Source organism: Peromyscus leucopus, chromosome 14, assembly GCF_004664715.2.
Source record: "Peromyscus leucopus breed LL Stock chromosome 14, UCI_PerLeu_2.1, whole genome shotgun sequence".
In the NCBI taxonomy this organism is placed as follows: domain Eukaryota; kingdom Metazoa; phylum Chordata; class Mammalia; order Rodentia; family Cricetidae; genus Peromyscus; species Peromyscus leucopus.
Window position 1 is genome coordinate 51197439 of NC_051075.1, and position 25465 is coordinate 51222903.

Sequence of the window (25465 nt, forward strand, 5' to 3'; positions counted from 1 at the left end):
CATCATGGGACAGAGAAAACCTATTCAACCCCTGGCAACCAGGAAGCCAAGTGAGAGAGACAGGAAGCAGCAAGGGCCGCAATATCCCCTTTAAAGTCACACCCCCCACACACAATGACCTAGCTTCCTCCCGCTATGTCCACCCCCCCACCCCTCCCACCCCCATTCCAAAGATTTGATCATTCCTCAATAGCCCTCTGGGCCGAGGACTAGGCCTTCAACACACGAGCCTTGGAGGAACATTTCAGATCTAAACTAGCACACATGACTCTCGTGGGACACGTGGCAGCTTTTATCGCCGATGCCACAGACACTTTCTGCGGACACTGCACTCTCTAATGACTTGACTCACTACATCTTCATATAGCCAGAAGATAGCATCATCGGTGTTGTGCTTTCATGTCAATGGTACTCGAGGCATAAGAAGGCAAAGCAGCTTATCCAAGGCAAAAGTTAATGATGAACTTGACCCTGAACCCAGGCTGTGTGTCCTTGGGTAGCCCACCAAATACACCTTACCACAGCATACAACCATGCCTTCAGGAAACTCAAGTCCAAGAATCTGGCAGTATACATAAGCAAGACATACATATATATATATATATATGCATATACATATATCATAATATCATATACATATACATATATATATGCATATACATTATGCATATATATATGTATACACACACACACACACACGCACATACACATACACACACCACTGTTTTTAAAAGGTAGGGCTTCCTAAACTTTGCTATGAAAATCATTTGTGGAGGTTGCCAAAAGGTTCAGTAAGTAAAGGAATCTGCCAAACCTGAAATCTGAATGTGAGCCCTAGGACCTACATGGTGGAAAAAGAGAACTCACTCCTACAAATTACCCTCTGACCTCCATGCATGTGCTGTGACATGTGCCCCCTCCCTCCCCCCCCCCACCCCCCGCACAAAAATAAAATGAGATGAAAGTCACATTGAGAGTCCATTAAAATTCAAGTTGGAGTTCGTGGATCTAGGGAAGGTCCTGAAAACTTCTTATGAGTTCTCCAGTAAGATGGCTGACCTTCAAGGTTTGCCTCTGAACAAGGGTTTCCTGGGGGTCTAGATGACTGGCCACCGTGGTCCCAGGTAGTGCTGGTGCTGCTGACCACACTCTAAGAAGCCAACACGAGGGCCTTGTGTGAGAAGCACAGATTGCGCACATGTGAGAGCCATGATCTACTTTGTCCCTTTAAAAGACCACTCGGGCTGCTCTGTGGAGAACAGACGAAGGCAGGGGAATAGAGGATTGACATTGTAGTGACACAGGACGGAGCCAGTGGTGGCCAGAAGAAGAGAATGAGACAGATGCATACATGTTGTTCAGGAACATCTGATATGGGATGGGCATTGAAAGAAAATAACAGCTGAAGATACATTCTAAATTTTTCACATTTCATTATTTTTAAATGAAAAGTTTTTTTTAAGCTAAGGAAATGGTGAGATACAAAGTAAAAAGAAAGGGTTCAGGAAAACCACAAAATCATGTAATGTTTGGCTTTTTTTTTTTTAGCTATACTAAAACTTGCTTAGAGATTACAGACCCATTGAGACTCTGTAATGTGAAGGGCAAAGTCCATAAAACCATCACAAATAGCAAAAGTCATCACAGAGCTTTAAGAAACAAATGTGTCTGATGTGGATCAAAGTGTATCCCCACATCCCCCCAGATCGTATATGGAAGCCCTATGTCCAATGTGAGGTTTTTTGGAGATGGAGTCTTTGGAAGGTAAATAGGTTTTGTAAAGTTGTGAGGATGGGGCCATCATGATGGAAGTAGGGATAAGATATCAGAGAGTTCTCGTTCTCCCTGCCTGCACACATAGAGGAAAGGTTGTGTGAGAACAGAGCAAGAGGGTGGCTGGTATATGCCAAGGATAATGCCCTAACAGGACACTAACTCTGCTGTCACCTTGGTCTTGGACCTCTATGTCTAGCATTGTGAGAATTCAATTTCTGTTGCTCCAGCCACTCAGTCTAGAATTCTGTTTATAACAGTCTTTGATGGCTAATCTTGGTTATCAACTTGACACATCTTGAAAAGAGGGATCCTTAGTTGAGGAACTGCCTCCGTGAGATTGACCTGTGGGCATATCTGTAGGCATTTTCTTGATGGCTAATTGCTGTAGAAGAGCCCAGCCCACTGTGGGCAGTGCCTTCCCAAGGCAGGAATGCATGGATTGTCTAAGAAAGGTAGCTGAGCAAGTCGGAGGGTACAAGCCGGTAAGCAGCATCCCTCCATAGCCTCTACTTCAGTTTCTGCTTCAAGTGTTCGCATGAGCTCTTGCTTGGCATCATTCTCAATGATTGTCTCTAGTTTGCAAGCTAAAATAAAACCTTTATTCCCCAAGTTGGTTTCAGTCGGTGTTTTACCACAGCAACAGAAAGCAAACTGTGCTGGCTAGTTTTTAGGTCAACTTGACCCAAGCTAGAGTCCTTTTAGAAGAAGGAATCTCAATTGAGAAAATGCCTCCACCAGATTGATCTGTGGGCAAGCCTTTGGTCTATTTCCTAACTGATAATCAATCAATAATGGGAGGGCCTAGATCACTGTGGGCAGTGCCACACCTGGGCTGGTGGTCCTGGGTGTTATGAACAAAAGCAGGGCTGAGCAGGACATGAGGAACAAGCCACCCCTCCATGGCCTCTGCTTCAGTTCCTGCCTCCCAGGCCCTGCCCTGCCTGAGTTCCTGCCCTGATTTCCCTCAGCAATGGAATGTTAACTAAAAATGTAAGATGAGATAAACCACCTCATCCCCAAGTTCTTTTTGGCATGGTGTTTTAACACAGCAATAGAAACCTAACTAAGACACAACCTAACAAAGATGTTAATGCCGTTCTCGCTTCTGAAAACCCACTGTGTAATGAGGTGTACTTGACAGCTAGCTGACAGATGAAAAAGGACATCATCAGTGGGTCCATAAGAAAGATCCAGGAGCCTGGGCCTGGGACCCCTCACTTGGGATTCCAGTGTCCTGACACAGCCGAATGGTGTCCAAGCCATCCTCACCGCAGCTTTCCAACTTGCTGGGTACATTGAAACAAGTTACTCAAGCCTCTCTGACCTCCCCATTTCCTCCTCCGTAAAATGAGAATTCTAGCACATGCCACTTGGACTTGTGAGCGTTACTTGAGATGATGTGTGAAAACTGCCAGGTACCTAATAGATTTCCCATCATGTCTTTCCCCTCTCTCCCCTCCTACATGCAAAATCATTTCATCTCTGATGAAACGGGAAGAAAAATCCAAGGCCTAAATAAGCAAGCTTTCTCAGGAAACAGAGATAAACTCCTGAATCTACATTTCGTGCCATATCCAGAGGAATGTCATCTTCATGTGCTTCTGGGCAAGAGAGCAGCCACCTTAGAGGGTGATTGTAACGGGTGAATGAGCCAAGCATAGCAGGCTGAGCGCTGTGTCTGTGACACTCAAGATATGCTAGCGAGAGTTACTGTTGTCACCAAGGCTGCTCAGTCTGCAGAATTCCTCAAATCCTGAACATCCTATATAATTATGACAGAAATGTGAGAGAAATCATAGGGACTCAGACAAAGTCAGCACGTGACTCGTCAGCCCCAGGAAAGTGGCCTGGTGAATACAGGAGGGCACCCTTGACGGGATTCCATGTCACCTCTTTCTCTTGCCAGGTTTCAAGCATCCATTTTCTTCCTCAATTATCCTAGAAGTGCTCCAAGGACAATGACTGTGGTGGTTTGAATAGGAACGGCCCCCATAGACTCATGTGTTTGAATGCTTGGCCCATAGGAAGTGGCATTATTAGGAGGTGTGGCTTTGTTGGAGTAGGTGTGGCCTTGTTGGAGGAAGTGTGTCACTGTGGGGGCAGGTTTTGAGGTCTCCTATGCTCCACCTATGTCTAGTGTGAGACACAGTATATCCTCCTGCTGCCTGCAGGTAAAGATGTAGAACTCTCAGCTCCTTCTCCAGCACCATGTGTGTCTGTATGCTGCCATGCTTCTCGCCATAATGATAATGGGCTAAACCTCTGAAACTGTAAGCCAGCCCCCAATTAAATGTTTTCCTCTATAAGAGTTGTCGTGGTCATGGTGTCTCTTCACAGCAATAGAAACTCTAACTAAGACAATGACCATTTGTTGTTCCAGATGGGAGGCCTGATATATATATATATCCCCACATCTGGGCACACATACAGCAAGGGCTCCATAAATTCTTGGGTTTTGCTTGGACAGAAGAATCAGAGCCGAGTCTAAGATTTAGCAAAGGATATGCTGGGGTCAGGTCAGCCTCTGATAATTTCCATGGATGCCAAGTTAGCATCGGAATATCAGAAAAGTCCCCTCATGTTGCCCCAGATAGAGCCTCTGACTCAGATTAACCATCTGTAGTCACAGACATGCTCTGCTGGTCCAAACAGGGCAGGGAAAGGATATGGCTACTCACAATGAACAGGTTTAGTACCAATCCCACTACTCCTTCATCTCATTGAAGATGCACAGCAAGCCCATGAGACTATGGTGGTTATCTCTACGTTACAGATGAGGCAACTAAGGGGAGGGAGGTGTCAGTAGCTGGCCCATATTCCCAGAGCAGTGGGTAGCAGGTTGACAAGGTCATGGATCACACCCTGGACCCATCAATTCCAACACTATCACCACCCTCTCAGCCACAGGGCTGAGAAATTATCTCCAGGTACTTACACCTCCAAGCAACCCATCAGGCTTCCTGCTTTGTAGCCTGCAAACCCTGTAAATCATAACTCAGCAGAAGACCATCTGTTGCTAGTTTTCAGATTTGCTCTTTGGGAAAGTAGGAGGGGAGAAGAGGATGACTCCCTCAAAAAGAGCTGCACATCTGGCTTTGCCTCACCTCCTCTATAACCAGAGCTGACATGCCAGTACTGAGCTCACTAAGCAGTAGGCTAAATGGGTTATTTTAGCTTTTCAGATACCCTTCAGAGATACCCAAGATTTCCAAGCACATTTCCAAGATGTTCTTCGTCTCCTGAAGCCTGTGCTAGCTGCTCCAGGGCCTAGGACAGAGGACAAGCATGTCAGAAGACAAACATCTGCTCGACTTTTCCTAGCAGTGTGGCAATGACATCATGTACTGCTCTTAGATAATTTGCACATTATCAGACTAATTTCCAGATTATCTAATCAGCAGACATTACCCTTAATCAATTTGGCTCTTCCTTTACAGTTCCACAAAGTACACCCTGCCCTCCACAGCAGACAAGCTCTGGGCATTTTCCTCTCAAGAGTGACAGAAAGGGAAGCTTAATTCTGAACCAACATGCGACCACCGCACAGGAGTCTGACCTCCAGGGACCTAGGACATCCCAACTTCAATTACATGGGCCTGAAAAGCAAACTTGAGATCAATTTTATAGAGCAGTATTTTAAAATATTTCCCTCTTAAGAACTCCAAGTTTGGTGTGGAAGCATATATTTAGGCTTTTAAATAAAAGAGTTATTAAATAAAAATGGGCTTCTTTTTAAATCCTTTCTTTCCTTCTAGGAACGGTTCTGATGATTCCCAAAGAATAAAGACTCTGCAACCTGACATGGAAGATGCCTGTGGACTCTTGTCTCATTCAGCCCTGACTTCAATGCTACTATGAGATCTGGCTGCTATCAACTATATGAACGTGGCCATTCTCTCTCAGACAGACCTCCTTGCCTACATCCATTCTGACACCTGGTGTCTTCTCCCTCCTGGATATTCTTTCTTGCTTTTCAAGGGCCCACCTGAACATCCCCTCCTTAGTGAACTCTTTCAAAACCTTACAATGCAGTGGTCCTTAAGCCTCAGCATACACCAAAACACCCTTTGTGCTGGTTCCTACCCCAGGACTCTCTGCTGGTGGAGTCTGAGAATCTCCATGCCCAGTGAGTCACAAGTAAGGCTAGTGCCCCACCAAGAGCACTCCTGCCTCATGACATGGAACACATACAGTGACTCTGAGCCTTAGGCAAATTCATCCTTTGTACATGATCCATTATGCACTCCTACCCAAGACTGAGTTCCTCAAAGATGAGGCCAAATCTTAGTCACACTCCTGCTTCTCAGCCTCAGTACTTAGCATTCAGTATATAGGCACCAAACTTGGGGATAGAGAGATGTGTGAATGGATGGGAGAATGCATGGATGGATGGATGCATGGATGGATACATGGGTGGGTAGATGGATGATGGATGGATAGGTGGATGGATGGATGAATAGATGCATGGATACATGGATAGATCGATTGTGGGTAGATGCATGCATGGATGCATGGGTGGGTGGATGAATGATGGGTGGACGAATGGACAGATGCATGGATGGATGAATGCATGGATGTGTGGGTGGGTGGGTGAGTGGGTAGATGGATGGGTGGGTAGGTGTGTGTGTGAGTAGATGACTGGACAGATACATGGATGGATGGGTGCATGAATGTGTGGGTAGGTGGACGGCTAGACAGATGCATAGATGGATGAATGCATAGATGTGTGGGTGGGTAGAAGACTGGACAGATGCATAGATCAATGGATGTGTGGGTGGGTGGAAGACTGAACAGATGCATGCATGGATGGATGGATGGATGGATGGATGGATGGATGGATGGATGGATGGATGGAAGTGTAGGTGGGTGGGTGAGTAGGTAGATGGATGATGAATGGATGGGTGGGATAGGTAGGTGAGTGGATAGATACATGGATGGACAGTTGGTTGGATGGCTAGTTGCACTGATGGATGGATTCAATAAATGAATGAATGGACAGCACAAATTTATTTACATCATTTTTCTACTTAAATCCAAGACTTTGATCTCATCCCTACCCCCAAAATAAATCCTGAAAACAACATCTTTAATAAATTCCAGTTGTGCAGAGAAAGCAAAAAGAACTTAAAAAGATTTTTGAAATTGTGGGCCTGGGTCGTTGAGATTCTGAATGTTAATCTTACCAAAGTTTCTCTAAAAGAGTCACAACATAGAGCAACTGAATGCCACTCACACTCAGAGTTCTGATCAAACCACCCCTCCTTGTATTCATGTATACCCACAGCTATATGCAGGCATAACTATACAGAGATGAAGGCGGTCAGAGAATCTGAGGGAAAAAGAAGACCCAGTCTCATCAGGGGAGAAGGACAGCAGCCCAGTGGAGAAAGACCCCCTCAGTAAGGTCATCTCTCCCCAGAAGGGAGGTCTAAGCGCCAAGCATTCTAGCCACTCATCTGTCGTTGAGGTAGAGAGCCTCAAACACAGAGCATAGGAGGCAAACCTATAGGGAAGAAACACAGAAATGAACACTCGGGAGAAAATGAGAGAGTGGGAGAGGAACAAAGGCAGGAATGCATCCCCTGGGAGGGACAGGAGGACAGCAGGGGGGCCGTCGAGTGCTGAGCTGGCCACTCAGGGCAGCGAGGGCCGGGGGACGGACGGGAAGGTCAGTGCTGACTCCAGCTGGCCACTCCACCCTGTCGGTTAAAAAGTGGCAGGTATGGGGCTGAGCCATGGGCTCTGCTAAGGATGCCAGTTGAAGGCAATGGATGGAGCAAGGGACAGCAGGGGCACCAGACTCAAAAGGTTTCAGTGGCTGCGGGTGGTGTGAGCCAGTTGCCTGGGCCCTGCCAACTCCTGTAGATGTGGGGCTCCTTTTCTATGACAGTAGCCTGGGTCACCCCGCAGCTCTGCTAAAGGGAATGTCAGCATTTCCACTCGCCCGCATCCAGACTTTCTCCTGGGGGAGCCACAGATTAGCCTCCCGGATTACGCTCTCCCGCCTCCCTCCCTCCCTCCCTCCCTCCCTGGATCTGGAAGCCTGGCGGGGCGGGGGGGGGGGGCGGGGGGGGGGGATCACGGAACTGAGCCCTCAGGATGCTGCTGAGCTGTCGCTTTCAGTTCACCACGGAGCCCCGGTGGCATTTAGGGGCAGTGTGGATGGGAGCCCACTCCAAGCCCCAAACGGTGAGAGCAGCTAATGACTGGGTATTAATGATGCCAGCAATTAGTGCTCACAGGAAAATGGCGGGGGCCTGCTCACCAGGGGCATGTGGGAGGAAGTAGAGCGCGCACATTCGGAGCAGCAAGCAAATCGGTAGTGTGTGTGGCCCACAGGAGCCAGGGCGAGCAGCTGCCACTGGGTTTGTCTGGAGAAACGGGGGCTAGGGGAAAATGGCTTCTCCAGACGCCAAGAGCTTGTCTGCTGTACCCACTTCCCTGTGGGTGAAATTCGGGCTGGGCCCATGGAGTTTGCAGAGACGGAGTTGTGAGAGGACACCACAAAAAGAGAATCAATTAAAAATAGGGGTGTTGCCGGCCAGTGGTGGCGCACGCCTTTAATCCCAGCACTCGGGAGGCAGAGCCAGGCGGATCTCTGTGAGTTCGAGGCAGCAGGAGGCGAAACTACACAAAGAAACCCTGTCTCGAAAAACCAAAAAAAAAAAAAAAAATAGGGGTGTTTCTGGAACTGTCTTTGTATGAGGAGGACCTAGATTAGCCCACAAGTGGCTATTCCTTTCTGGTCAGGCAAATGGTGCTTTGTGAAGAAGTCTGTGTCCCATCAGGAGAGTGAGAAAGGAAGGACAGACGAAGGGGAGGCACTGGAGCGTGTTGCTCACTCACAAGCCCACAGATGATGGAGACAAGCATGGGACATGCCTCTGTGTAGCAAAAAGGAAAGGCACAGCTTCTTTACTCAGCAAGCCCATGTGATCTCTCAGGGACAACACCTAAGGAGGACGCATGCCTGCTGATAATTTCACATTTGAGGTCCTCATAGCTAAAGCAAAGAATGCCGCCAGTGCTAGTCACAGAAGTCTACTTGGAGGGGACTTCAGGAATGGCTGGGGAAGAGACTGTCTCCTTCCACCGTGGTTGCCAAGACTTTGCACATGTACACACATGTGTGCAAAACCACCACTCACTATGGACACTATAGGAGAGGTAGGGAAAACACAACACAAAGGAAAAGTCACCAGAACACTGTAAAATAGTGATGCCATACACAGGAACAAATGGCCAGGCATTGAGGAAACGCAAGAGGTAGGCTAGCACCGGAGGAGTGAGAAAGAATGCTAACAGACACTTAGGAGAGAGAAGGAATCACTAATCTGTGCTTCCCAGACAACACCTAAAACCAAAGATCATCTCCAGCCTCTTCCTGGTCAGTAGCAACAGCTCCTTGTGACTTCCCAGACACTCGGACCAGAGAAGGGAAAGAGAAGAGGAGGGGCATGGCACTGTCAGCTCCTCAGTACAGACAGATCTTCCTCCCTGACATAAAAGGAGAGCTCTCCCAAAGGGCAGACAGAGAGCTGGGTCTGACAGATACTCAGGATCTGGTGCAGAAAGAGTGAAGCCACCCTCCTCCTCTAGCCCTGCTTCCCAGATTCTGCCCAGATGGCAATAGGAGGTGAGAAAACAAGGGTCTGTCACATTAAAAGCTTGAACCCTCAAAGTTGGAAACAAATTAATGTCACAGGATGCATTCCCCCAACTCCAGATTCCTATATTGAAAGTTAACCTCTAGTGCTTTGGCGTTTGGCTCTGTTGAAGATAGAGATAAAGAAGTAAAGTGCTGAAGAGATGGCTCACTGTTCTTGCTCAGTTTCCAGACCTTACATGGGGTGGCTCACAACCACCTGTAACTCCAGCTTCAAGGATCTGATGCCCTCTTCTGGCCTCTACAGGCACTGCACTCATGTGCACATACACAGACACACCTATATACATGATTTAAAGTGAAAATAAATCCGGAGGAGGAGGAGGAGAAAAGGAGAAGGAGGAGACAAAGAAGAAGAAGAAGGAGGAGGAGGAGGAGGAGGAGGAAATGAAAAGGGCAAAGTTTGTTAAAGGAGGTCATTGGAGCTGGGGACACAGCTCAACTGGTAAAGTGGTTTTCATGAAGACATGAGGACCTGCATTTAGACCCCCGCCCCCAGAACTCATGCAAAGAGATGGAAATAACTACACACGTCTACAATCCCAGAGCTGAGGAGGCAGAGACAAGTGACCTCTGGAAGTCTCCCCAGCCAGTCTTGCCAAATCAGTGAATTTCATGTTCAGTGAGAGACTGGGTCTCAAATGTAAGGTGAAAACCAACTGAGAATACATGCAAGTGTGACAGACAGACACACACACACACACAACACACACACACACACACACAATGCAGCTATTAGGGTGGGTCCTGATCCAGTCTGCCTGGTGACCTCATAAGAAGAGGTCATGTGGACATAAAACGAGACCCTAGACTGTGTGCCCAGAGAGAAAAGGACAGAGCTGACAGAGGACAGCCATCTGCAAGCCAAAGCGAGGGGTATCCGGAAGCCTTCCCAGGCCCCCAGAGCCATGAGAAACTAATTGCTGTACTTTAAGACTCCTGGCCCGAGGTATTTTGTTGTGTCAGCCACAGCACACTAATAGAGAAGGCAGCATGACTGGTGAACCTGGGGCTCAGGCCAGGAAGAACCACACACAAATCTAAACACAGGTCTTGGCTGGGGGTGTGTTCACGATTTCAGATATTTGGTGGAAGTGCCCAGCTGGCATCGGTCAGATAAGCTGAGATACTCAGCCACACAGGAGTCAGTCACCTTTAAATTTAGAATCCAGGGACGTTTAAAAAGTCAGAGTCTTTGTTTGCTTTAAGAATATATACCAGGGCTGGGGAGTTAGCTCAGTGGTTGAGAGCACTTGCTGCCCTTCCACAGGACCCAGGTTCAATTCCCAGCGCTCATATGGCAGCTCAAAACCACCTGTCACTTCAGGCCCAGGGATCCGACGCAGTTTTCTGACCTCAGCAGGCACTGCACATGCATGTGGTGAACATACATACATGCAGACAAAATGTTCATACACATGAAATAATAAACTGAATCCAGATGAAAAAAGTTTTTAAAAATATATACCAACAAATTGTATAAACAAAGCAAAAACCCGCATCATATGTCCAGAAGCACCCCTCCCCCCAGTGATCTCAGTATGACCCAGACCTTGAAGCAAGCTCAACAGATTCCATGACCACATCCTGTTTGGGGGTTTTTGTCATCCCAGAAACCATGAGGGATGATGGGAGAGAGCCAGTCGCGTGGTGAATGCCGAGCCCCCTTTTGATTCCTAATTCATAGCTGCAAGTTGAAGGAGAGAAAGACTAGACACACAAATCTGCAGAATCACTTTCAGTCTTCGGAGCCAACTGCCATCCCAAGTGATCTATCCATCCAGATGGCAGGATGGATACCCTACGTAGTGACCCATCCAGGGAAACCACAGCAGTCAACCAGCAAACATCAGTCACTCCCCACAGCTGTGAGCGACCCTTCTGATGCCAAGAGAAAAGATGGACAGGTCTGGCCTGTGACGGTGGCCAGGTGAGGACGCTCCCCTTCTGCTGGACACTTATACCCTGCCTCTGTCTGGAGACAAGGCTGATCACATGCATTCTGACCTGCTTATTCTTATTCTTTTATTCTTTTTTTTTTTAATTTTTTATCCTGGCATGATTGGATACCAGACAGCCTGGGAATTGAACCCAGGACTTCTAGAACATCAGACAGTGCTCTTAACCACTGAGCCATCTCTCTCTCCTCTCTGACCTGCTTATTCTTAGCTGGGTGCTCAGCTCGGCCATAGGTGTGGAGGTTGGTTGGCTGGGCTTAGGGCTCAACTTACTGCAGAACACCAAACCCCATCAGTTGTTACTGCCAGAAGACACCAGAGTGGAAAGAAAAAGATCGTTCCCCACACTCCCTGCCTCTTCCCTCGCTCCCCGACCTTACAAGCAGGGACTCACGTCTGTGGTTCTCATTCCTATGGTTGGGTGGGGACCTGGCGTCCTGGTCTTGGGCTTCATCCCCCTCCTCGCTGGCCAGATGAGTGTGAGCATAGTGGTAGCTGAGTCCCGGCCGATTCTTGTAGCGTTTGCCACAGACTGGAGAGGAAAAAGAGAAGAAATGATGGGCAACGACAGCAACTTGTGTGGTCGCTCTTACACTTCAGGGCAACAGTCCCCAGCTAGCCACACCAGAGCCAGGCTTCCCCTTAAAAGTACCTCCCCACCCTCAGACCCACACCACTGTAACCACACAGCTCACGTACACAAAAGAGGTATAAGAGCACAGAGATTAAGGGTTGTATGAGCTCTGCCATCCTGCCTGCGAGACCCTGGGCAAGTCAGTGAACTACCCTGTGCCTCCGTTGCTTTAGAGACAAAATGGGAATGATAGCAGTACTACCTCACTAACCATACACAGCACAGGGTACTTAGGCAAGCACTGTTTGTTTGTTACGGCACTGGGTATGCTAGGCAAGTGCTCCATCCCTGAGCCATACTCCCAGCCTTAACAAGGCACTTCAGTTGGTACTGAGCACATGGAAAGGAGGATGACCATCATAACTTTGCATTCAGATAACACCAGAAGCCTATCCAGTCCGACATCTTATGTCACCAATGAGGCAAATGAGGCCCGGCAGCACTGTGATGAACATGGAACACATCAGTGGAAGATCCACCAGAACCCAGGTCTCCTGGATTCCTCTGCAGTGCCCCATCTGCTACCCTGCGGTTCATTCCGTATAACATGGCAAGTTTTCCGTGTATCACCCTATGATTTATGCGGGGAGAATGTGCTCTACTCTCTCCACAAACACAATGAGACTGAGGCGTCCTGGTGGCTGCAGTAGCTTGTGACCTCAATGCTCCAATTGGCCTCTGGCACCCCAGACTTGCTTCAGATGAGACAGCTTGAGACAAAAGGCAACTAGTAACACTAATGTGGCATCTTGGAGGCAAGAATAGAGGGGGTGACTCGGTACACTGGATGCTCAGGATTTAGAGAGCAAAAGTGACCTCAGGCTTGAGGGATGGGGTTGCCAAGAACAGAGGCTTCAGAGGCTTCACAGTGAAACTGTGACCCCCCAAATGCTCATCCTCCTCTCCCCCTCAAAAGTTCATCCTCCTCTCCCTCCCAGATGCTCATCCTCCTCTCCTTCCCAGATGCTCATCCTCCTCTCCCTCCCAAATGCTCATCCTCCTCTCCCTCCCAAATTCTCATCCTCCTCTCCCCCTAAAATGTTCAATTTCCTCTCCCCCTAAAATGTTCAATTTCCTCTCCCCCTAAAATGCCCATCCTCCTCTCCCCCTAAAATGTTCATCCTCCTCTCCCCCTAAAATGTTCATCCTCCTCTCCTTCCCAAATGCTCATCCTCCTCTCCTCCCCCCCCCTCTCCTTCCCAATCTCATCCTCCTCTCCTTCCCAAATGCTCATCCTCCTCTCCTTCCCAAATGCTCATCCTCCTCTCCTTCTCAAATGCTCATCCTCCTCTCCTTCTCAAATGCTCATCCTCCTCTCCCTCCCAAATGCTCATCCTCCTCTCCTTCCCAAATGCTCATCCTCCTCTCCATCCCAGATGCTCACCCTCCTCTCCCTCCCAGATGCTCATCCTCCTCTCCCCACCAAATGTTCATCCTCCTCTCCCCCTAAAATGCTCATCCTCCTCTCCCCCTAAAATGCTCATCTTCCTCTCCCTCACAGCAGGCCAAGCCAGAGAGGACTCTGCTGGAGCATTGGGGGATGGGCTGATTCTGAGGGACTCTCTCTTCTCCCAGATCACTAGCAACAGAGAGCATAAATGTTTCATAGGAAGGAAGAGCAAGACTTCAGCATTGGACCTGGGTTCAAATCCCAGTTCCAGGTGTCCTAATTCAGTGACTGTAACCTTCACTCTTTGGAGAAGAGCTGATAGGTACTGCCAAATGGACTTCTCACAGCTTGTCTTTTCCTATCAGATTCTCCTGGGCTTAGCAAAAATAGATAGCAACATCTCCTCTCCCTTATTTAAGCAAACTACTTCTAAGTAGAGAAATTCATTTTGAGTAATAGCCAGGATGATAGCTTTAAATGGCAGAATTGGGCCTCTCCTATTTTTATGAAGTTGGATCTAGGGTTTCACTGTTTTGAATGACGTTATAGCTACTTTTTAACTTTATTAAATCCAAGCAGTTCCTAATATTCCTGTCTTAAAGTCTTATTATAGGAGAGTTTTGTTGACTGCCCTTTAAGCATCTCTAATACATGCCTTTTCTTTGGTTTGTGGATATGGTGAATTAGGTTGGTTTCCTAATATTTCCTATTATCGAACTATTCTTGCATTCCTAGAACACGCTCCATTTGGTCAGAGTGTATTATTCATTTGATATAATGCTGGATTCAACTTGATAATATTGCATCTGAACTCAGACTCATAGAGCTATAATTTTTGAACTATCTTTATCAGGGTTCAATTTTATAGTTAAGTCAACTTCCAAAAAAAACGAATGGGCAAGTTTTGCTATGTGAAATTGGACAAGACACATAATCTCTCTGTGCCTTTTCTCTGGAAATGAAGATAATAATGCTTACTTTGGAGGTTAATTGAAATATCATAAATAGTATTTGTAAAGAATCTCACCCAGTCTAACACAATAGATGTTCAATAAATGGTAGGTAATGGAGAAGACACACCAGTCTTGTTCATCACATCTTAAGGTTTGGACTCCCAAAGAGAAACTCTGAAACCTTGTACCACACTGTGGAACCTGGCAATTGGTTGGACTTCCTTGAAGAGTGTTTGATGACCTAATAATTATATATGCAAGTTCGTTCTCTCTCTCTCTCTCTCTTTCTCTCCCTCTCCCTCTTGTAAAACAAACTAAAATGGTGCCTTGCATCTCAGTTCCATGTGACTTAGGAAACAGGACATAAAGAGGCCCCTGAGGTACACTCTGCCTGCTTGTGGCTTTTCCATTTAACCTTTTAAATGATCTGAGGTCAATAAACAACAAATTACAGGGTCATTGGACATGAATCCACTTAGTCACCAAACACACTGTTGTTGAGGAATGCATGTCTATTCAAAGTAGAGCTGCTTTCGGTATTTGCACAAGGCAGCCCGGACCCTCTGCAGATCCACCCATGATCCCAAGTGGGCCATTTACGGATGGCAGGGTCAATTGCTTTTTTTCTTATTAAGAGTTACTTAGACTAACCACCCACTAATATTATTCCCACTAATACTTTAGAAGCCTGCTCAGCGGCCCCGGGGATGGGAACTTACTGCCCTTCAAAGCGGTTGCTCCTCCCCTGGACTTCTTGAATTATGATCCTGTCTACACCTGCAGTCTTTCCTCCAGGGTGGTTCCCTATTGACTTATCTGATAGCCACCGCTCCACCTCATCTGCCGCCGCGCACATTCTCCAAAACATGTTTGTCGAGTGGCTGACGAATGGACATAGAAGCACTCGTGGGAGAGACAAGAGCCAGGCATGGAGGCAAGCCTGTATCTACCCACACTAATCTCATACTAATGGCTCTTAAAACTTACAAAGCTAAACCCAAGCAGACCATCTGTTCCCCCCACCACCACCACCACTGGAGAGAGTGATACTTTGGAGAAGAAATTCTTCTGCTAGAACACAGATTCTCAACATGTGGTTCCCAGACCAGCACCGCTGGTATCACCTGGGAACTTGTTACAGAGGCAAATTCTCAGGTGCTGCCCCACTCACTGAATCAAGCTATCGGGGGGCACCCAGCCATCCGTTTAGCAAACTATGGAACCCGGACTATCCTGGAACTCACTAAAGCTTGAGAAGATGTAGGCCTGACTCTAACCAATGTGATCTACCTACCCTCCTAGTGGGTGGGGGAGGGGGGGTGGGAGGGGTGGAGCCCACCTTGAGGCATGTGATTGGTTCCAGATCTAGGGAGTTCAGGGAGGTGTCCTGGAAGCAAGACTCCTTCACAAAGTGCCTCAGGATGGAACCTCATTCTTTATGGCTCTTTGTTTGTTTGTTGGTTGGTTGGTTGGTTTTTGTTGTTGTTTTTGTTTTGTTGGTGGTGGTGGTTTGTATTTTCGAGACAGGGTTTCTCTGTGTAGCTTTGCGCCTTTCCTGGAACTCACTCTGTAGCCCAGGCTGGCCTCAAACTCACAGAGATCCGCCTGGCTCTGCCTCCTGAGTGCTGGGATTAAAGGCATGCGCCACCGCCGCCTGGCTCTTTATGGCTCATTTGAACCGTGTATTTCCTTCATCACTAGACCCTCAATCCAACAGTGCAGCTGTGAAATGCTGATACACGCTATCCCGGTGGCACCAAAAAGGATGAAGACAAAGGCAGCCAGATCCCTCTCCAGATAATTCTCAGTCTAGCCAAAGATGTGTGCCTAGGAAGGAGAGACAGGGTGTGGCTGGCTGTGTGAGCAGGCGTGGCTGAGAAGGGCATCTGAGAGGGGCAGCAGGGGGCTTGAGCTGGGGGAGATGGCTGCCCAGAATAAGAACCGCGCGACAGAAGAGCAAGAGATGAGCGAGACTTCACCTGGGGCTCCAGAGCACATCCACTGAGCACCTCAGGGGGACTAGGAGTTGCAGCAAAGAGCAGGGGGAGGGACTTGAGGGCTCTAACAAGACAGGCCTCTGGGTTTGACTCCATCCTGACAATGAGAGACCAGGAGAGGAGTTTATCCAGAAGATCATCTTAATCCATCTTAACCCATGTTAGTGATGGGTGGAAAAATAAATACGTCCTTATAGGTGGAAATGAATTATGGGGAGAGGGGTTCAAGACAGACTCTGGTAGAAGTGGGTGTAAGAATGCACCAAGGTGCCACCTAACATGGCTGTCTCTGATGTGCGCTGCCTAGCCTGGCCTCCCCTGGCACCAGGTCCTGCCTCCTCCTTTGCCTCCCTGCTTATTTTCTAGACAGTTTTCTCCTTACCACAGAGCCTTCAAGCATGCCCATCCCTCTGCCTAGCATGCCCCCCACCCCCACCCCACCCCACCCCCAGTCTGCCTGATGAGCATCTAATCATCCTTTAGCTCTTCGTTCTAATGCCCTTCCCCAGGGAGGTCCTGCCAATCATCAGGACCCTGGTGTTCACCTTCCTGGGACTAATCCACATCACTCCTACAGGGAGCCAGTGAGACAGACCCTGTACATTCACACACACACACACACACACACACACACACACACACACACACACACGACATCTGCAGTGGCCAGCATGGGGGCTGACTGTGACAGGTACTTGGATGTCAGCTAAGGGAAGTAATGAAGACTCCTGGCTTGGACGAGCTGTTAGAAGGATACAGGAGAAAACCCAAATTTAAGAAAGAAAGAAGATGGGTTCAGCCTGTATAACGTAGAAAGAGATGTGACTGGGCTATAGACACAGTGGCACTGGAAGTTACGGTGTTGGGACACACTGAGAGAAACTGTGAGGAGGAAGAGCAGAGGCAGTCACAGAGCCTGGGAAACACAGGACTCCTTTTGAAAGCTGTCAAGAAAGACTCACATGAGAGCCAGAAGGACACCCCATAGGAGGAGGTGTTTCGGGACAGAGGCAGCGTCAAGGCCCCCAGCCACAGCTCCCGCCATCAGTTCCTGAGTGCTCCTCCTCCGCTGGGACTCCGAGTACAGCAAGTAAACATGCTCATGGCGACTCACCTCCCCACTGCGGTGACTTGAACGAGAAATGTCCCCCACCATGGCCTTGAGCATTTGCGCACTTTGGTCCCCAGTAGATGATGCTATTTGGGAGCTGAGGAGGTGTGACCTCGATAGATGAAGTATGTCGGGATGGGGATGGGGGGGAGCTTTGAGGTTTAAAAGCTCCACGCCATGTCACGTTCACTCTCTCTGCTTCCTGCCTGTGGTTCAAGATGTGAGTTCTCACCTGTTCCCGCTGCCATGCCTGCTACCATGATTCCCTGCCATGATGGACTCTTTTATTTTATTATTTTATTTAAAAGTTTTTTTTTTCTATTCTACATACCAAGTTCCCCCTCCCTCCTCTCCTCCTGCTCACCCCCCACCTTCCCCCTACCCCAACCCCCCCCCCATCCACTCCTCAGAGAGGGTAAGGCCTCCCATGGGGAGTTAACAAAGACTGGTGTATCAAGTTGAGGCAGGACCAGCCCGTCCATCCCCCCTGTATCGAGTCTGAGCAAGATATCCCTCCATAGGGAATGGACTCCAAAAAGCCAGTTCATGCACTAGGGACAAATCCTGGACCCACTGCCAGTGGTCCCACAAACTGCCCAAGCCACACAACTGTCACCCACATTCAGAGGGCCTGGTTCAGTCCTATGCAAGTTCCCCACATGATGGACTCTTAACCCTCTGGAACTGTCATAAACTCTTGCTTCTATCCGTTTCCTTGGCCATGGTATTTATACGGCAGCAGCAGAAAAGTAGCTAATACACCTGTCTTAAAGGTGAGTAGACTCAGGCCAAGAGGCAGGGCCACTAAGTAAGGCCCAAAGGGAAGGAGACTGAGGTGGTGGCGGCCATTGCACATGGCCCTCGGCAGGCCACCACAGCAAGAAAATAATCCACGACCTTCTGGAGGATGAGACAACGCCGCAGAGGGATGGCTGGCATGCTCCGGGAAATGAGGCAGCAGCCAAAGGCTAATAGACCCCTCCTCCCAGCAGGCCTGTAGGAGGAGACGGGGCAGCTGGTGGGAGAAGGGGAGGATCTCTGAGGAGAGGGATGCACTGATTTATCAGAGTGGATCTGTGAGCAGGTCACAGGCTGAAGGGAGGCCGCAGGAGAGGGCAGCTTGAAAGGCAGAGGTAGGAGGAACTGGAGTTAATGGAGAAGATACTGAGCTCCGAACAAAGCTGCTAACACTTAGTCTTTCAAATGACATCATCACGGGGTGAGAGGAAGTCCAGACTCGGTGATTTATTCTGGGGGAAGCGCAATGGCATTGGAGTGCAAGGTTTTGATAGGAAGGAGCGCTTTAGAAATCCTGCTTTGACTGCCTTAGACAGCCTAGAGATGACACCCGCTGACCTCCTGCATTTAATACTGCTTCCTTTCCAGCTGTCACTCCAAACACTAGGGGCCAACTTCATAGGAAATTCATCTGGGCAATCGAAAGAGCCTCCCGCTGGGTTTCATGTTCTATGGCCACCATCTTGAGATACTTCCTATAGATTCCTCAAGGACCCTTCATGGTAGTGTGTGTGTGTGTGTGTGTGTGTGTGTGTGTGTGTGTGTGTGTGTGTGTGTGTGTGTGTGTGTGTGTATGGTATGTGGTGTGGTGTGGTGTGTGGGGGGGGGTGTGTGTGTGTGTGTGTGTTGTGTGTGTGTGTGTGTGTGTGTGTGTGTGTGTGTGTGTGTGTGTGTGTTCTCAATGGCCTGGAGCTCACTACAGGGCAGATTAGACAGCCAGTGCGCCCCAGGGACACCTGTCCTTGTATCCCCAGTGCTGGGATTACAAGCACACACTACCACACCTAGCATTTTACATGGATTTCATAAATCAGACTCAGGTCCTTATGAGCAGTTTACCAACTCAGCTCTCTCTCTCTCTCTCTGTTCCCTCTGGATCTTATCTTGCTTTGGAAATCTGGGAGTGAGGATGTGGGAATGAATAAGTTACTCCAACTGAAAGCTTTAAATCCACCAGGGTGAACCTAGGCCGCAAGCAGCCGGGGCAAGAGTGGATTCCCAGAAGTCCACCTAGGGCAACTCACTGGCCACCATTCCAGTGTGATCAACAGCTCTGGCCCTCGTTAGCTTTGTCCTGGGGGTCGGGGTAGGGGCTGTACTGACATCCAAATAGTCCACATCTGGGTTCAGACTCCAACTGAAACTGCTGACTACCTGATCTGGGGCAAACAGCTGAGTCTCTCTGAAATGGGGCTCACTGTGACAGCACACCTACCTCGCCATAAGATGCAAGAGAAAGATTAAAAAGGGATCCTGCCCATGGTAAGTCTCCGTCACCATCAGCTGTCATCAACTGCCATCAAAGGGGCTCAGGAAAGACAATCAGCCCCAAAAGGGAGGGAGCTAGCTGTTTCTCCTCTGAAGTCTGGGCTAATGGTGGAGGGTAGAGAAGAAGGTGAGGAGAAAAATAACATTCTGAAAATAAAGTACCGGCGCCATCTGCTCCCCTCTTACCAAGTCAGCAATCCCACTCTGGAAGTAGCTGTCGCAGGGAATCAGACTAAGCCCCAAGACTGCTGAAGCATGCAGAGAGGGCTGAACCCCCATCTTCCCGCTCCAGTTTCCTTCCCTGGGGCCCACTCCTCTGCGTCATGCACCTCTGTAGCCATTCCCCCTCCCCCCCCGGGACCAGTCAGCCCCATCTGCGCACAGCCTAAGGTCCTTCTTTTCACCTTGGCAAGCAAGCACCTGGATTTTGTGTTCCTGGCACCGCGCATGTGGCGAGCAATGGCTCTGACAAGGGAAGTCCAGCTCGCCTCCCTCTCTCTCCTTCCCCCTGGGGCGGATCCATCTGTCAAGCTGCAGAAATAGCTTTGCCCACATTCCCGGTCCAGAGCTGGATTCTCCACATGGGACCTCCAGGCTAGAGTTGCGAATGCCATCAGTGCTGTCCCAGAACAGGGACGGCACATCCCCTATCCCCCTTAGTCCTGCTCCAATCGTCGTCTGAGGCTGGATGGGGGGTGGATGGGGGGTTGGCAGTTTGTGTGAACAAAGCCGGCTGCGGCAGACAGCAGAATCCTTCCTGCCGGGGAGAAGCGGCTGCCTTCCCTACTGATAACTTAATGACTCTGGCACATTTTCATCAGCCCAACTTGGAGCACGCAGTGGGTATCTGAGCCAGTGGTTCCCAGAGACTGAAAGCGGCGACGGAAAGCAATTATGGGATGAGTGTCCAAGAGACAAAGCCTAGGCCTTGGGAGCCACAAGCCGCCTCACACTCCCAGCGTCTGCCCATGGCACAGGCACACAGCCCCCTTCTCTCTATAGCTCAACTGCTTCAGCTGGGACGCACATCACAGCACCCAGCATTGGCTGGTGGCTCGAGGGCATCAGAACTACAATCAGGCAGCCCCCAATGCCCACCCAGAGTCTTACCCCAGTCACAAGGCATGGATCCCATTCTCCAGGCGAGGAACCTGGGTCTGAGAAAGGCTATGTGACTCCCTCAATGGCAAACACAGGATTCAGACTTCGGTCTATCCGCCTTTGGAGAATACAGCTGGAAGACATTCTGTGTGTTTTCTGCCTGTCATTCCTGTCCCCAGCCCCCCCAGTGCCTGGGGCTGACCTCCATAGCTTGCTTCTCTCAGGGGCCCTCATTCTGCATCTGGCAATTTGCCAGGAAGAAGCAGATGCAGGAGGGTGGAGAGTGAGAAAGGTAAGGTAGGGCCTGTGTGCCCTGCTCTGCTTTTATCCCGATGGGACCTTCATAATCATGACGTCATCCTGTTCTCTCCTGCTCAGTCCTTCCGAGTGGAGCCCACACCCTGCAGGGCCTCGCACATACCGTTTGGTCAGAACCACCATGTGCTGGCAGGCTGCTTGGTGGCTATTTGGAGCTCTACCCACCTGACCGGCATCCCTCTTCCTCCCCTCTGCGGTACCATCTGGGGTGGAGGAGGAAAGCCTACGTCCAGTTCCCCAGGTAGGGAGCAGTCAACGTGAGAAAAGTCCCGTGTGGCCCTATAATAAACTGAGATCGGGACAAAACCCCAGGAGAGATGCATCTCAGACATGCGCTCTCAGGGCAGGCTTGTTCAACCCTAAGGACCATTTTAAATGGCTAGGCGTTCCTTAAGAACCAACAAGGACTCTGGGCCTCAACAAGAGAAGCACAAGATTATCCCTGCACTGTTTGTACCTGTAGTTGTATAAGTGGCAAGGATCCCCTCTAGCAAGACCAAGGCTAGCCGGGTGGTAGTGGCGCACGCCTTTAATCCCAGCCCTCGGAGCCAGAGGCAGTTGGATCTTTGTGAGTTCGAGGCCAGCCTGGTCTACAGAGTGAGATCCAGGAAAGGTACAAAGCTACACAGAGAAACCCTTCTCGAAAAAAAAAAAAAAAAAAAAAAAGACCAAGGCTCCCACACTTGGGGTGGGCCTCCAAGGCTGGATTCCAGATGAGCTGGTTGCCTCCAGCAGCCCTGGGATCCAGTTCCGGCTCTTTTAGACACCCTCTGCATATCCTTGGACAAACCCCACTGTGAAAATATGGAGGCTAGATCAGATTCCCTCTAAGTCTTCTCCATTCTAGCTCCTCATGGTTCTGTTTTCTCTGGGCCTTGAAAGCTCTATGTGACCCCTCAGCCACAATAGAAAAATGATACATGCTCCTAGCCACAACATCCGCCCAGGGCCTGCTGACTCCCATCTCCCCACCTACCCAGCACGGCCAGCAGCTGAGGTCCTGTGATGTCGGTTGTTCTTTCAAACTACCCATGATGCTTATTTTAAACTTAATTCTTTGGATAGGATCATAGGAGCTGGGGGAGTGGTAGGTTGTCACATCCTGACATTTTGTGTGTGTGTGTGTGGTGTTTTTTCTGGTTTTTGTTGTTTGGTTGGTTGTTGTTTGTTTGTTTTTGGCCTTTTGTGTGGAATTTTTTACAACAAGGTCTCATGTAACATAGGCTGGCCTTGAACTCACTATGTAGCCAAGGCTAGCCTTGAACTCCTTGTTTTCTTGCATTCACCTCCCAAGTACTAGGATCACAGGTATATACCATCACACCCAGCTAACATCCTGCCTTTTTATAGACACATGTCTCAAAGCCTGGCATTGCCCGTTATCTTCAGAGTCCAGACCCAGGATCTACTGCCCAGCAAGCCTGGTGGTAACCCAGGGCAGCAGCTGTTGTGCTTATTTTAGGAATTTATTAGACGTGGATGTGGCTCCCAGTTAATAACAGGAAGGAGAGAGACACACTCCAAGTCTTTCATTTTCAGAATACAACGTCACTTGCTCCTGAGCACCCGGAAGAGAGGGGCAGCCAGGCCACAAACCAAACCATGAAGTTTCCTGTCCTACTGAGAAACATGGCAACAGAATGCTGGCAATTTGCTATGTGACCCGGGGCAAGCGACATTCAGAAGCCTCGATTTTCTTGTCTGTAAAATGGAAGTGATAAGTTTGTAGACCACAGACAGGGTGAGACCCGTGTCAGCACGGGATCAAGGCTGTGGAGCCTGGCCCGGAGCACGGCATCTGGAACACTGGCCATTTTTGCCAATTCATTCCATCTTATAGACTGCTTCCACAGACCTGGCAACTCCGGTATCTGGTACACAGAACACAACAGGGACTCCCCTGGGGTGCTAAGTGCCTTTGTCGGTTGGTGTAAAGAAAATAAAAACTTATTGATAATACCCTCGAAGCAGGCAATAGGCTAATGCTTTGCACACTCTCTGACTGAGCCTCCCTAGAAACTCTAGCATTCATATTGGTGTTACTGCTTGACAAAGAAATCGAGATTCAAAGGGGCTTTGGGATATGCCCAAGGTCACGGCTAGGAAATGACATGGCAAAGATTCAAATCCTGGCCTCTCGATCTCAAGTCCATCCTCTTCCAACCATTGTCTCTTACAAGGCAGTGTCTGAATCCTCATTCTAGTGAGGTCCATGTTGGCGTGTCTTTAATTAGCTTAAAAAGAAAAATATAATTCAATTATATAAAAATAATTGAAATAATAAATATGATGGTCAACATTTCTGGGGAAAGCAAACAGAGAAAAAGTCAAGAATCTGACCCAGTTACCATGGAGGCAGCTCCTACCCACTTGGAGGCTTGTGGGTGTTCCCTCTCTGGAGACCTCTATCCACCTCCTAGGGCTGGATGGACACCCTGACAAATGACGCACCAGGTACAGAGCAGATTTTATTTGTGAATCCTAAGCCACCTTGTGGGACTCCTATCACCGTTAGGGAAACCAAAGTCCATTGCTTCTGTTAAGACTTGCTGCCTGGATAATGGAAAGGGTGCCTGAACGGGCCATCTCCTGTAATCAGATTGGTGACTACCCTAATCATCATCAGAGAGCCTTCAACCAGTAACCAATGGGATCAAATGCAGAGACCCACAGCCTAACTCTGGGCCAAGCTCCAGGAATCCTGAAGAGAGGGAAGAAGGATTGTATGAGCCAGGGGGGTCAAGGTCATCCCGAGGGAACCCACAGAAACAACTGGGTTCATAGGAGCTCACAGACTCTGGACAGACAGCTAGGGAGCCTGCATGGGACCGACCTAGGCCGTCTACATATTTGTGACGGTTGTGTAGTTTGGTCTCTTTGTGGGACTTCCAGCAGTGGGATCAGGGCTTGTCCCTAACACTTAGGCTGGCTTTTAGGAACCTATTCCCCATACTGGGTTGCCTCACCCGGCCTCAATACAAAGGGAAGAACTTGGTCCTACCTCAACTTGATCTGCCATGCTTTGCTGACACCCATGGGGGGCCTGCCCCGGTCTGAACAGAAACAGAGGAGGATGGATGTGGGGCCGGGCAGAGGGGAGACGGTTGGGGGCAGAATGGAAGGAGAGGAGGGAGGGGAAACTGTGGTCAGGATGTAAAATAAATGAAAAAATTTAATTAATAAAAAGAAAAGAAGAAAAGACTTCCTGCCTGCGCCTCCTGACACTTCCCCAGCTTTCGTGGCAAAGTTTCGTCACTCTCCAAATATCCTTCTCCTTTCAGAAGGTTCCAGTTAAGCCTCCCTTCGTGTCTCGGTGACTCAAGCCCAAGATGCTAGCAGTCCTCAGTGCCTCTCTCTGCACACTTAAACACCATCATGCTCTCTCCCATAGCCAGGTTCTGTGGGGTTCCTTCTCTCTCTCCTCCCTGCCCCCAGTCTCTGGCTCCTTTTCTCTCTGTTTCTCTGTCTCTGTCTGTCTCTGTCTCTCTGTCTATCTCTCTGTCTCTGTCTCTCCCTGTCTCTGTCTCTCTCATATGTGTGTGTGTGTGTGTGTGTAAGTGTGTGTGTGTGTATGTGCGTGTGCGTGTGCGTGTGTGTGTATGTATACTTGTGGAACCCAGAGAATAATCTCTACTATCATTCCTCAAGCACCATCCACTCATTTGGGAGACAGGGTCTCTGACTGGCCTGGAACTCGCCAAGCAGGCCAGGCTTACCAGGCCAGCAAAAGCTGGGGATCTTCCCATCTCTGCCTCTCCAGCCCTAGGATTTCGAGCTTGTGCACCACGCCTGGCTTGTTTTTTCTGAGGGTTCTGGGGATCAGACTCAAGCCCTCACGTTTCCAAGGCAGACGCTTTACCAGCTGAAACATCCCCACCACCCCTGTGGGTTTTCCGTCACGAGGCCTGCCTTGTTTACTTCATTCATTTTGTTCCTGCTCTCACCCAGGCTGCTCATCTTCTTCTCTGTGATTGGGAAGACACCCCAGCCCAGGCTTCAGGGATTTTACCTAAATAATCCTATAGATTAACAATGCAGTCACCCCCCGGACAAAGCATACCGTGGTATCTCCGTAAGCCTCTCCTGCTTAGACCCTTGTCACCTTACTGCACACTCTGCACCGGACAAGGGAGTCTGTTCCCAGCGCAATCCCTTCCCCAGCCATTCATCAAGGGTTTGGGATCAGCACTGTGCTAGGGATACGGTGCCGGTGGCCTACGACATGGTCCTTGCCCCCAGATGGTACACTGTCTAGACTGAGAAAACAAGCACACA

General features: G+C 49.1%; 1 protein-coding gene across 4 annotated transcripts in view; it reads right to left on the reverse strand.

Moving 5' to 3' along the window:
• The window catches only part of Dpf3 (double PHD fingers 3), a 287665-nt gene that overhangs the window by 74018 nt on the left and 188182 nt on the right, over positions 1-25465 (reverse strand). For all 4 annotated transcript variants that reach the window (XM_028877217.2, XM_037210696.1, XM_028877243.2 and 1 more), the window contains exon 7: positions 11795-11932. In XM_028877217.2, coding sequence (XP_028733050.1) covers positions 11795-11932 — 138 coding nt within the window. The remainder of the gene's footprint in view (positions 1-11794; positions 11933-25465) is intronic.